The sequence below is a fragment of the Odontomachus brunneus genome, unplaced genomic scaffold (genome assembly GCF_010583005.1).
Source record: "Odontomachus brunneus isolate Ranch 3 - 2012 unplaced genomic scaffold, Obru_v1 Obru_scaffold_107, whole genome shotgun sequence".
NCBI lineage: Eukaryota > Metazoa > Arthropoda > Insecta > Hymenoptera > Formicidae > Odontomachus > Odontomachus brunneus.
In genome coordinates this window covers 31,547-43,629 of record NW_022639557.1, presented here as the reverse complement: position 1 = coordinate 43,629, position 12,083 = coordinate 31,547, and the positions used below count along the sequence as shown (strand labels likewise).

General features: G+C 43.2%; 2 protein-coding genes across 2 annotated transcripts in view; one reads left to right on the top strand and one right to left on the bottom strand.

Moving 5' to 3' along the window:
• The window catches only part of LOC116849145, a 93,959-nt gene that overhangs the window by 55,843 nt on the left and 26,033 nt on the right, over positions 1–12,083 (bottom strand). The window lies entirely within an intron of this gene.
• The window catches only part of LOC116849146 (ell-associated factor Eaf-like), a 37,809-nt gene that overhangs the window by 21,031 nt on the left and 4,695 nt on the right, over positions 1–12,083 (top strand). Inside the window, exon 2 of the mRNA XM_032826024.1 lies at positions 11,984–12,060. Coding sequence (XP_032681915.1) covers positions 11,984–12,060 — 77 coding nt within the window. The remainder of the gene's footprint in view (positions 1–11,983; positions 12,061–12,083) is intronic.

Sequence of the window (12,083 nt, the reverse complement as noted above, 5' to 3'; positions counted from 1 at the left end):
ACATTTTTTTCATTTTTTGGACTTATAATTCAACTTACGGATTTGTCCTTTTGGAACAATGTTTGGAACAACTAGAACAATCTATTGCGCTATCAGAATGTGCGATTTTCGAAAAGTGGGATGCCAGCTCAAAAAATCATTTTTTTTATTTTATTCGAAAACCGTTTCGAATGAAGCAATATCACTTTGGAACAATGTGGTACAAAGTCAGAACAATCTGGAACAACTTTCAAAATTATAAATTTCAAAAAGTGGGGTGCCAACTTCATACACTAACAGAGAGACCTTCAAATGTTTCTCTGCTGGCATAACGATCAGACTTCGCGATAATCGCAATAATTCCGAGGATCATATTGCAGCTCGGCAATGAGAGTGGCGTGACTCGAAACACGTAAGTTTTTGGGGGGTGAGATGAGAGAAGAATCTTCAGTTACTTCAATTAGATGTGTGCTACTTTCAGGATCTGAGTAAATCATTCAGCGAGTTCCCTCCTTCTTGCCGAGGATCTAACGTATTTCTCACAAAAGCGCAATACGATTCGAGAACTGGATATTCTCAAGTTGTGTCACTCTTCTCTGTCAGGAGGGGGGTGGGAGGGGGGCGATGGTGATGCGATATCCGATGAGGATTACACACGTATGTTCGTGCACTCGTGGTGCTATTGAATTTAGAAAGCGAACGCGCGCGAGCCACGAGTGTCGTCATCACGGCGCGATATCGAAAGCCATTTACGGTCGTACGGTTTGATGAGCCGTGCTCACAGGTAATGCCGCGAAATTCTGTTCGTGATTCCGCTGAAGTATATCGCGTGTAGCGCGAGGGTGCAAACGCGCCGATCGCACGACATCGCGCCGCGACACACGATAGCGCGCGTGACGATTCCTAATGAAAGCCCGCGATATTTCTTCGCTCCCTAATTAATCACGCGACCCATATGCCGGATATAACGTAATTTATGAACCGGGAAATCATGGCTCGGCCGTCGCGACGAGCAGCAGATGTCGCTGCATTTTTAATCCCTGCTACATCGCGGCCGCCGCGCGATCGTTAATCGCTCCAGCTGCGAGTGACCATTCTATATGTCTAATTGCATAGGTATAAAACGTAAAATTATTATGACGATGAATTCCCTTCAGCAGAATCGACTCGACGGACGATAAATATTCTACACTCGTACACTGAGAGAGAAAATGTCCGCGAAGTAAGGAGTATCTACTTGGTGGGTACTAATAACATATTTGCTTCAATCTAAATTCTTTCATTTAGATGGAATAAACAAAGTCATTTTCATGAAAAAACTGTGGTTCTTAAGGAAATGTATATTGTCTTATTTGAGAAATATTCTGTTAGCATCTGGTGGTAAATATGCTATTGGCACTCATCGAATAAATGTTTCTTATTTCTTGAATATTTTGTCTTGTCGATGTCTATCTTGTATTTGTCATGCGATAAGAGAGAGAGAGAAATCCGGAAACCAACTACAAAAAGAAGTAACTACTTATCTTCAATAAAAATTCTTCGTATCTCTCTCATTTTGCCATTGAATCTAGATGCTACGCTTTTTATACGCGCTGTCTGGAGTATAAATATTTTAAATATTTACCATTTACACATACGTGAAGAAAGTCGGACCGCGCGTTAAAGAAGTGAGTTGACGTGAGAGCAAATATTTTGCGCGAACGAGACAGTTCGTAAATTGCGAGCATGCTCGCGATTATGATTGCGTAGAGAGAGAAAGAGGAAGAGAGAGAACGACGCGACGCGACGCGACGCAACATGCGACGACGGAACCGATCTGTCTCGTGGCCTTGAGCGATAACAATAATTGGCAGCGCGATTACGCGAGCGCTGCGAGCAAAACGTCGCGCGACAAATTATAGCCGCGCCTAGTCGCATTAGTCGGCAGATCGCGGGTCGTTTTAACCCTTTGGCTGGGAATATTCGCATTTACACCGGGTGTGCTGCAACTCTCGACTTTCGTTTTTCGATGGTCGCTGATTTAGATTAAATGCCCGTCGCATTTTTCTCTACGCGTCGATGATCCCGAGCGAGACGATTTAGCGTGTCTGTCTCGCTTGGAGTATTAATACTTTCGATTCGATCGCGACGATATTTTCAAGTTCATGTGAAATTCACGGGCGAGTTTCCTGGACCTGTGCAGAGTGTCAGGGCGAGGAAATTATTACCTCGCTAATATGAAGCTCGACAATTGAACCGTGGGATTAATATTAATCCGGGAGCAAGCACGTGGGTGACAAGTGTCAGGTCAGCCTTCCCTCTTTCTGCCTTCTGATATCTCGTCGCGCGATGCTGAGATTCGTGATTCAAACAGATTTCTACGAATTATCACGAGAAATTCATCTATAAGAATCTCATAGGCGTCGTTGCAACGGAGACACACGAGGGCGCACGCCAATGTGACCGTCCAGGTTTACACCGAGACGCCGAGAGTTAAAACGAACGCGAAATAAAGTAGTCGCAAGTGTCGACGATTTTTCACACATGTGTCTTCTTGGGAGTAGGACGGATAGCATCGTTCCAGAATGCAACAACGCTGTCGTTGAAGTAGTTAGCTCCTTGTTAAACAACGCGCGGAAAATGGAATTTCTCAGCGCGTGCGACGTTCAGAAATCAATGTGCTCGCGCGTGCTGAAAGGATTTCAGTTAGTGTTTCTCTCTTTTTTTAGAGTGACTTTATGCCGCAAAGGTGCAGCAGGTGCTGCAAAAGTATAGTCAACGGCGCTTTACAGCGAGTGCATGATGTATCCCCGGTGCATTGCCCTCGTGCAGGGTGGTACGTTCTCCTCGATCGATACGTTTTACCAAACGACGACGACGAGGACGACGACAACGATGGAGAAGAAGAGGAGAACGACAACGAGAACAACGTTTCAGAAGCACTCGCGGGACAACAATTTTTAAGATGTCACAGCCTCGCAAATAAATAATAAATATTATATTTTTTATTGTATGTTGTTATATATCATGTTATATTATCTTTTATTACATTTTACACATTATATTGTATTACATTATATTATAAGAAAATATAAGTAGGAATAAAAAAGCAAAAAGTTGAATCTCAGTACATTTTTTTTATTTATACAATTTCCCTGTCCCTTATATATCCTGACATTTACAATTCATTAATTTTGTATCAGGAAAACATAATGAAGAAAGAAACGGCATAATTTATTCAGCAATCTCCTCGTTCATCATATTTTCCTGATATCCGAACATTCGGAAAACTGAACATTCAAAATTTGTCTATTTTTGCGTCTTGGTATCAGGAGAACAATCAGCAAAGAGGTAGCGCAAAGTTTTGGCGGGAAATTCAAAACTAAAATTACTTTTTTTTACGTTTAATTTTATTTTAAATCTACATATTATATATAATAGTCACGTAAAAAGTACAATGATAAAATTACATTAATTACATGACTAAGAATAAAATCCAACACAACATAAATACATAATTTTAATATCTTTCTATATGTGATATACATGTAAATATATATTAAACGAGCACAATAATAATATGTATGTAAAATGATGTGTGTGTGTGTATGTGTGTGTGTGTGTGTGTGTGTGTATGCGTGCGTGCGTGCGCGCGTACGTGTGTGTGTGTGTATATGTAATTTATGAATATCTCGTAAACCGTTAGATATATAAATGAATTTTTTAAAAGCCCTTGTCTCCCCCCTCCCAGTTGTATATCATTTAATATACTTTATAATTTACATTAAAATTTTTCATAAATGTCACTTGACAGATAAGAGTAAGTTGTGAAATGACATATTTGAAAAATTTAATTGTACAATTTTAAAGTTTATCATATATTATAAAATCTATAGAACATTATCGTACGGTTTTGGAGATATTCATTTACAATTAATTTTGATATCCTTTCGAGGATTTTATTACAGAAATATTATGTATAAAAAAGTACATTAAGAAAAAATATGTGTACATTAATGAAATATATGTATAAAGCCTACCAAAATCAATAAGGGACACCTCCATATGTTTTTCTTATAAGATGCTATTCGCACAATTTTGCGTTAAACAATCATTCATCACGACAGTCTCGGAATTTCGCCTGGAATTCTTGAGAATTGATTTTCTTTTCTTTTATCTATGTGGACGTAATGAATAAATAATTGCTCGAGCATATTTGCGAAACGCTCGAATATCCGTACACGATGGGACGCGAGTAAGAGCAAATGTAATCACGCTGGATCCGATTTGCGCGATACGATACGATCGTGACGAGCTGTGTGTAGTAGGAAGACTTACGAGCGACGTTCCAGCTTGTTATCGTCGGATCGCTATCGTCTTGCCAGAATCTCTCGTAAAAGAGATGTGTGCGCGAATCGATCGAGATATAACAGGCCGCGGAAACTCCCGAAAGGAAAGCAACTCTCGCGTACGTGAACGCGACGCGACACGCAATACTGCGAGTGAACTTCGCAATTTTAGCTCTCGATATTTGGAAGAACGAGAGAGAGAGAGAGAGAGAGGGACTTCGATGTGGAGAACCGCGACGAGAATGTCTCTCGTGAATTCGACTCGTTTTTGCCTCCATCAGGTAGAACGAAGGACAATTTCGAAGACGTTTTTTCTCGTAATACCTGGAATAAGTCGTTCGCTCGTTTACACTCGTTGCAATTATTGTCTATCTTCGTGTTTTTTGTGTTTCATTCACTTGATGAATTTTCAGTGGCACGCCAGATTATTATTTTTTTCTATATAATTGTTTATTCCATAAATATGGAATTCGACGATCCTAAAAATGATTGCGTGTATGATGACTGGCAAAATTACACGAGATTTCTAGAGTTTTAAAAGAATAGAATTGGAGAATTAATTACAATATGGCAAAACGCAAATACTAAATTTAGATGGTGAATATATTTTGCATTGAAATTAAATGTATTTTTGTTTACATTTGAATTTGTGAAGTTAAGAAAACGCAATTATTCATGGGATGGCCGATAAGATGTGCGAAGGGAATTCGCCGGAGAATTTCTGTTGAAATGATCGCACGCGAGAAAGAGAGAAAGGGAGATGTGTTTCATATGCTTGATAAATTTGTCGTACTGCCTTCGTACCAGAGACGTCCGGGTGCGTGTGCACTTTGCGTTGGACGCAATATCGGCAACAAAGAGGCGACGTTAATACGACAACGGCACGCGGTGCCGCTGCGCGAGATTGCGTAATCTGAATGATGCGCGCCGTCGCGTACCAAAAATTATACACGCTTTATCGGGGACGCGCGATTGGCTGCGGCGTGTATTTTAATCGTTGTTTGTCGGCACCGGGAGAAGAGCCCCGAGGCGAGACGCCGATTGAACAGTAGGATACACGATAACAAATATTATGTCTCACGTAAATAGCTCCCGCGAGAAAACATTTTCGGTGGATACGGCGGTAGAAAATATTTACCGTAGAGAGACGCGAAAAGCATTTGCGAAGAAAACGAGGATAAAAGAACAGGAAGTGTTCCGCGTGCGCGCACGCGAGCGCGCGAGATTGCGCGTATTTTCGTGTAAATATTTCGCGCGAGTACACCTTGTTTTCTGGCGAGTCCGTCTGAAAAATATCTCTCTTTCCTCCGGCGACGGCGGAAATGTTTTCTTCTTTCCTTGGAGCTCGTCGTCGCGGCGCTACTCGCGACACTCCGCGCTATAAATGCCAATTATTTATAATTGCCAGCCGGTTATTTATAATTACCGACGAATCGATATCAATTATTCTGGCGTCTTCCCTTTCGATTTCGGTGTCCGCGATTATATTGCTCCGATATCGGCGGCGAAAATAAACGGCGACGGCGGTGGTAGGTGCAGCTCGAGTAAACGGGCGGTCGATCGTCGCGTAACGTAACTGCAGCGTTGGGAATTGACGACGACGACGACGAGAAGCGTGTTCCCAAGTTACATCGAAGTGAGCAGGACTCCTCGGAATACCGTTTCTCGTCGTTGGCGACTTTGACGTCCATCCTCCCTCGGGAAAGAGAAAAGAGAAAGAGGGCAGAAAGACAGAGAGAGAGAGAGAGAGAGAGGGAGAAGAAAAGAGAGGGAGAGAGAAAGAGAGAACGCGCGAGAAGGAAAAGGAGAAGGAGTAAGGGGTAAGTTCCTCCGGGCGTACACAATACTCAGGCGAACGATCGATCCGACCAAGTTTACCCTTTTTCTGAAACTGCAATTTCAATTGGCGGCGGAGGCGACGGTGTCACGTTTCGAGCGAGCGCGGCAGCCACGGCGACTGCGGCGGTATCGAGCGGGTGCAGCACGACGAGAGAGAGAGAGAGAGAGAGAGAGAGAGGGAGAGAGAAAGAGTGACTACGGGTTTTATGGTCCACCGAGGTGCCAGCTAGCTTCGGGGGAAGCCATAAAGTCCGTCACAACGCACGGTCGTCGTGGGCTTTTGCGAGCCGCTATGACGTTTCCCAACAGCAGCAGCAGCGACGTCGACCAGCGTCCGGCCGTCCGTCCGTCCGGCGCGACGACGCCTCCTCGTCTCTCTCTCACCGGCTAACTCTATCTCCGATCGATCGAACGTACAAACGAACCGTCTCTTTCATCTTCCTCTCGTTCATCCTCGCGTAGCCGAGACACACACGTCTCACTTGCCGCCGACGTCGGCCCACAAATAATTCAGTCGTTACGTCACGCGGAAAGGACTTTCTGGAAACGTGCGCAAGGTTTCAAGGGCAAGAGGGGGCTGACCCTTTCGAAATTATGTACTAGTTCATCTCCTGGGCCGTTAATCCTGAAAGCGTGGGTGACATTTGCCGATCGGTCGGTCGTCCACTTATTCTGATGCTTTATTTTGTGCCGACGTCAGATTCGCGATTGTGAACGAATTAATTTTGCATCGTCGCGCTCGCGACACAAACGTCGCGTCTATTATGCTGCAAGTCAATAAATGAGTAGCGAGTTAATCTAAGACACACTGCATCGACGATAATACGACGACGTCGCACGCGATGCGCCAACGTGACCCCGCATGTCTCTTCTCGCGACGCGAGATCGTTTGAAAGAGAGAGATCTGAATTTCTTACAAGAATAATGCCTGTAGAGTGCTCTAGTCTGAAGAGTCTCTCAGAACTATTTAAAAAAGACCGAGGAATATTCTTGTTTATTTAAGAAATATTCTTGAGTACTGCTACTACAGATGAGAACGACGAAGACGCCGTGTATCTCAACGAAGACGCCCGCGACACATTCCAAGATAGACGGATGGAGAATCGCGAAGGTGTATCTACGTGCAATTAATACTGCTGGCGCTAACGAACTATTTCTGGCCGAGATGACACGTCACGACGACCGCGATACAATGTAACACGCGACGGGATCCTGATGGAGTGATCTCCGCCGATCGCTCGCCCCCGCACTCGAGTCAGTTTCCGTTGCGCGGAGCCAGAGGAAGGAAATCACGTGCGCACCGAATATAGAAATGTGCTATATTTGGCGCGTATAAATCCTTTTATCACGAGTAGTGACATTGGTTTCGTTCTGAAGCATGCTTCGCCAGCCGATTCTCCCTTCAAATCGCGTGCAGCGATGTCGCGCCGAATTCGAAACACCTCGCTTTCTCTTCGAACGCCCAATGGAAGCGTACAATATATTCGAATCGAATATTTTCTCTCTCTCTCTATCTATCTATCTATCTTTTCTCATGTCTAATCTTACATATATATTCGTCAGTAAAAATGTTTATATAATAAACGCAATATTTCGTCTAATATATTTCAGCTGCTTTTATATCATCGATTCTATCTGCGTAAAGTTATTCGATAACACGATCCTCTAATCGTCTCGAGCGTGTCTCCGACTCTTATTACCTACTTTGATCTCGCCTCGCGTCCTACACGATTAATGCAAACAGACAGAAGTGGAAAAATGTGTTCGTCGCGTGTATGAAATAAATGAACAATTGCGAATAGAATTTCTTTGAGAGTAAGTGCAAAATAAAATATGGAAATACAAGAAGAAATTTCTTTGGAAACTGTGTGAAAGCCTCCTGAAGAGGGGGTAGTTAAAAATCTATACTTCACGAAGAGACGTCCATGAGCTCCCGCTCACTGTTGCATCTTGCACGGAACGTGCATCGCGCGATATTATACACACTCTACTGTTAGTCCCAATCTACAATAGGCGTAGTAAGCTTTAAGAAATTGATCAATCACAGTAGAATTATACAGGAATAATCAATTGTGATTAGTTAATTTCTTACGGCTTAAAGCTTACCATACCTATTGTAGATCGGGACTTGGGCTACTGATACTCGTAAGGGTTGTTTATGGCTCAATATTAATTTTTTTAGACAAATTATAGTACAAATTCAGTCTTTCTCATTTCTATTTTTGTTTTTTTTTTCATTTCTTTTTTTGTGGTTCTGACAGTTTAATATTAAAACGGCAGCACCAAAACAGTTTTTTTCTAAAACAGCACAGTATAACATTTTTATTGATGCTATAAAATGTACTAAATAACGCAATAGGCCCGAATTGATTCTGCTAGCTTAAGTGAGGTTTCTCTCGCTCGCTCGCGACGCGTCCAGCGTTACGTCAGCGACGGGTGTGAGGAGAGTAATGTTACACCGCGAGTGGTCGATCGATACGAATGGTACACGGCGCGACGAACATTCGTCGTTCTCCCTCTGTGTGTCAGTCGCCGCCGTTCTCCGTCGCATTGCCGTTTCCGTACACCCTTGCTCCTCTCTTTCTCTCTCTCTCTTTCTCTCTGTTGTCGTCGCAGCCGCCGCCGCCTCCACCTCCGTCGCTGCCGACACAGCCGCCGCCGCCGCCGATGCGTCCCTCTTCCGCTTTCCCTTTCGACGGCCTCGGACGAGCGAGAACGGAGGGGGTGCTGAAAACCCCTTTAAAGCTTTAACGCGACCGACCCGTCGGTCGTTAGCGCGCGCACGTGGCGATTGCTAGCGAGAGAGACGGAGGAAGAGCGAAGGAGAGCGCGAACGACTTCCATTGGTTCCTTCCGCGTCGATCGCTCGTTAAATCGCGATCACGTCGCCGTGAAATCGTACAGAGACGTTCTCGACGCACGTCGCTGCTGAAACACGGCCGGCTACGTTCGATCTCGGAATTAACACTCGTGGATTATAAAATCTTCCGCGGATTTACTCCCTTCCTCCCCCTCTTGCACTCTCTAAATTTCTTGAAATGGTATCTCGTTCAAAATAAGCGAAAAATGGCGCTATATTTTCTACTGAGAGCGAAAATACTGCCACTCGAAATCGAGGAAGTGAATGTTTCACTCGAGTTTAAAGTGGATTCTGACTCCGCATGAGCGAATGTTTCAATCATTCGGAGTGAATGTGTTCCTGTAACAGCGGAGTACATCAGATTCAGTCTTCTCTTCGATTTCGAGTGTACTCGCTCGACGATTCAGAGTGCAGAAATTGACTCTTTGGCACGTATTAATAGTTATTACTTGAGACTCGTCTCAAGTGAGATACTCGAAACTTTAGTAGTCCGGAAATAGACTATTACGAAAATTATAATAAAACATAGTATAAATGATTATAAGTATAGTAAGAGTTATCATGTTTATTTTTGTCATGTTCTATTATAATTTTCGTAGTAGTGCCAGTCGGACTATTGCATTGTAATTTTTACTACAATATTCTCTCTGCGCAGATATAAATGTCACACATCGTAATTCAACTGAAAAACTTGGACCTAACTCAGAATAGAAACTTGAGAATCTCTTCGCGCAGACAATTCGTGTCGAGAGACTTCATGATATTTGCGTGTGTCTGCGAGACGAGATGCGTCTTTCGCTTGTCGTGTGCTTCTACTTCGGAAAAATAGAGAAACGGTGAGGAAGATATCGCGACTCTGGCGGGTGTTATCCCGCGACGGAAGCATGGCCGTTGTGCAAGATCGATCTATTTCGATGTACTTACTACGACCAGTCGGTCGAACTGACGGAACGGACGAACATACGCGTGCGTGCGTGCGTGCGTGCGGGACCACCGGAGACGCGCGAACGAAAAGGAAAGCGCGGATCGTGAGTGCGTTTGCACGCGACCTCGTTCTTTCGCGGCGCGCGCTCGTCGGCACTCCAAGCTCGTACGACCTTCTCCGTTTTACCTCTCTCGAGGTGCGTACGTATGTACCACACCATTCTGCCAACTGTCACGACGTGACGTTTCCCGACCCGCCTCTTGCGAGCGTGCGTGAGAGCGGATGTCTTAGGTCGAAGCCGCAGTTATTCGAAGGAAATTATTGTCTCTGGGGATGGAGAACGATCGAACGATTTGACTCGAAATTCAAGTTTAACCGTAAACCGCATTTGACCGAGCCGGGGGGACACGGAATCCCCCAGAGAGAGAGAGGGAGGGACTATTTAATTCAGAATTAGTTAATTGGAGAATTGGTTAATTCGAAATGACGCTAATGCGGACGACCTGAGAAAGTTTCGCAGAGTCCAATGTCGTGCAATTTGTTCCCCCTTTTTTTGCCCACAAATTCTCTCCCCGAGAGTCGTAAAAGAGACGTTACGTGACGGAAAATCGTTATTCGCGAGGGAATTTTCCGGGAGACTTCCGAGCAGCTTTTACTTAGCTTCTCACTTTTTTTAATGAGGATGATTCATATGTTTTTATTACATATGCACAATGACGATTTTTGTTTCGACGTATCTCAGGACGGAAACGGTCACGAATTAAATTCCGACTCTGTCCGTCCGATTGTACATGAATAGTCGATGTCACGGAGATTAAATCCTGCCGATATAATGATCTAATTTATATGCAAGTTTATCGTGAATCAAGTGCAACGGCGCGTCACTGATATCTCTATATCCATGTGCAATTGACGCTCCTGATCGAACGCTCGGACGATTTCATTTTCCGCGCTAATTTATTCACGACAGCTCGGCGTGGTGGGTTCACGCCCGCGATCTTCACCTTCGGCGTTTTTGCGAGCGACCGCGGTCACCCCCCCATCCCTCTCTTTTGTGCGCGCAACGCCTTATTGCGACAGTTAGAGAATCGCTTTTTCGAATCATTCATGTCGCTTAAGAGCACAAAATTTTAATTATATAAAACAGCTAAATATTATTATATTATAAAATATTATTATATTATTCTTACATAAAATATTATTCTTGGATATTAAGAGATATTAATATGTAATATCTCAATATATTTTATATAAGATCCAATAATATTTTTTATTAAATATAGATTATTTATTATACTTAAAATATAATTATTATTGTATCTTTACTTGATATTTTTATGACCCTGAACTTTGTATAAATGCGACATTTTAGTCGTTTATATTCTCTTACCATCCATTTCGAAGACGTTTCTGGTAGAAAATGCAATGGAACTATTCATTCAATGCAATTCACTTGTTTAACATGTTGACTGCCGTGGCCACACAGACGGAAAAAAATCATTGATCTAACTAAAATTATAATTATTTTTGGCCCAACCATATTTTTGGGATGCTCCAATACGAAAATGATAGTAGTAACACGAGAATATAAGATTCTTTTACCACTTAACATTCTTAACATTATAGTAGAATTTAATAAAAAAGTCTCTTGACCATAATTTATAGCAATAATTTTTCTGTGATTACAATTACAAATATCGGATATTTTTCTCAGTGCATCATCAATGATTGGCACTGCGATATTGGCGCGTTTTATTAACTCATGTGTAAAAAGAGGCATATTTAATTGCAATTTTAAATCGAATATACAATTAATATCCCTACTGAATCTATGGAATAAAGTGTGCTATACTCGTCTGAAGCGAGTCGCACTTTTGATTATTCGATTTTAAATTGAGCTTCCGAACGAACAATGGAGACAGGCACGGCAGTCAGCATGTCAAACGCGAGTTAACGCTATCGGCAATTTCCCTGCAGCGATACCCACGTTGATAAACGACATCGCTCTATTCCTCGGACACTGGGCTCTAAAATCGATTGTCGCGTTTGCAGATGCTGTCGGTGACACAAGGAATGGAGGTCGGCAGCAGCGGACACGGTGCACACGGTGGTCTCGGCGGTGACCCGTCTGGTGCGGTCGGCGGCGGCGGTG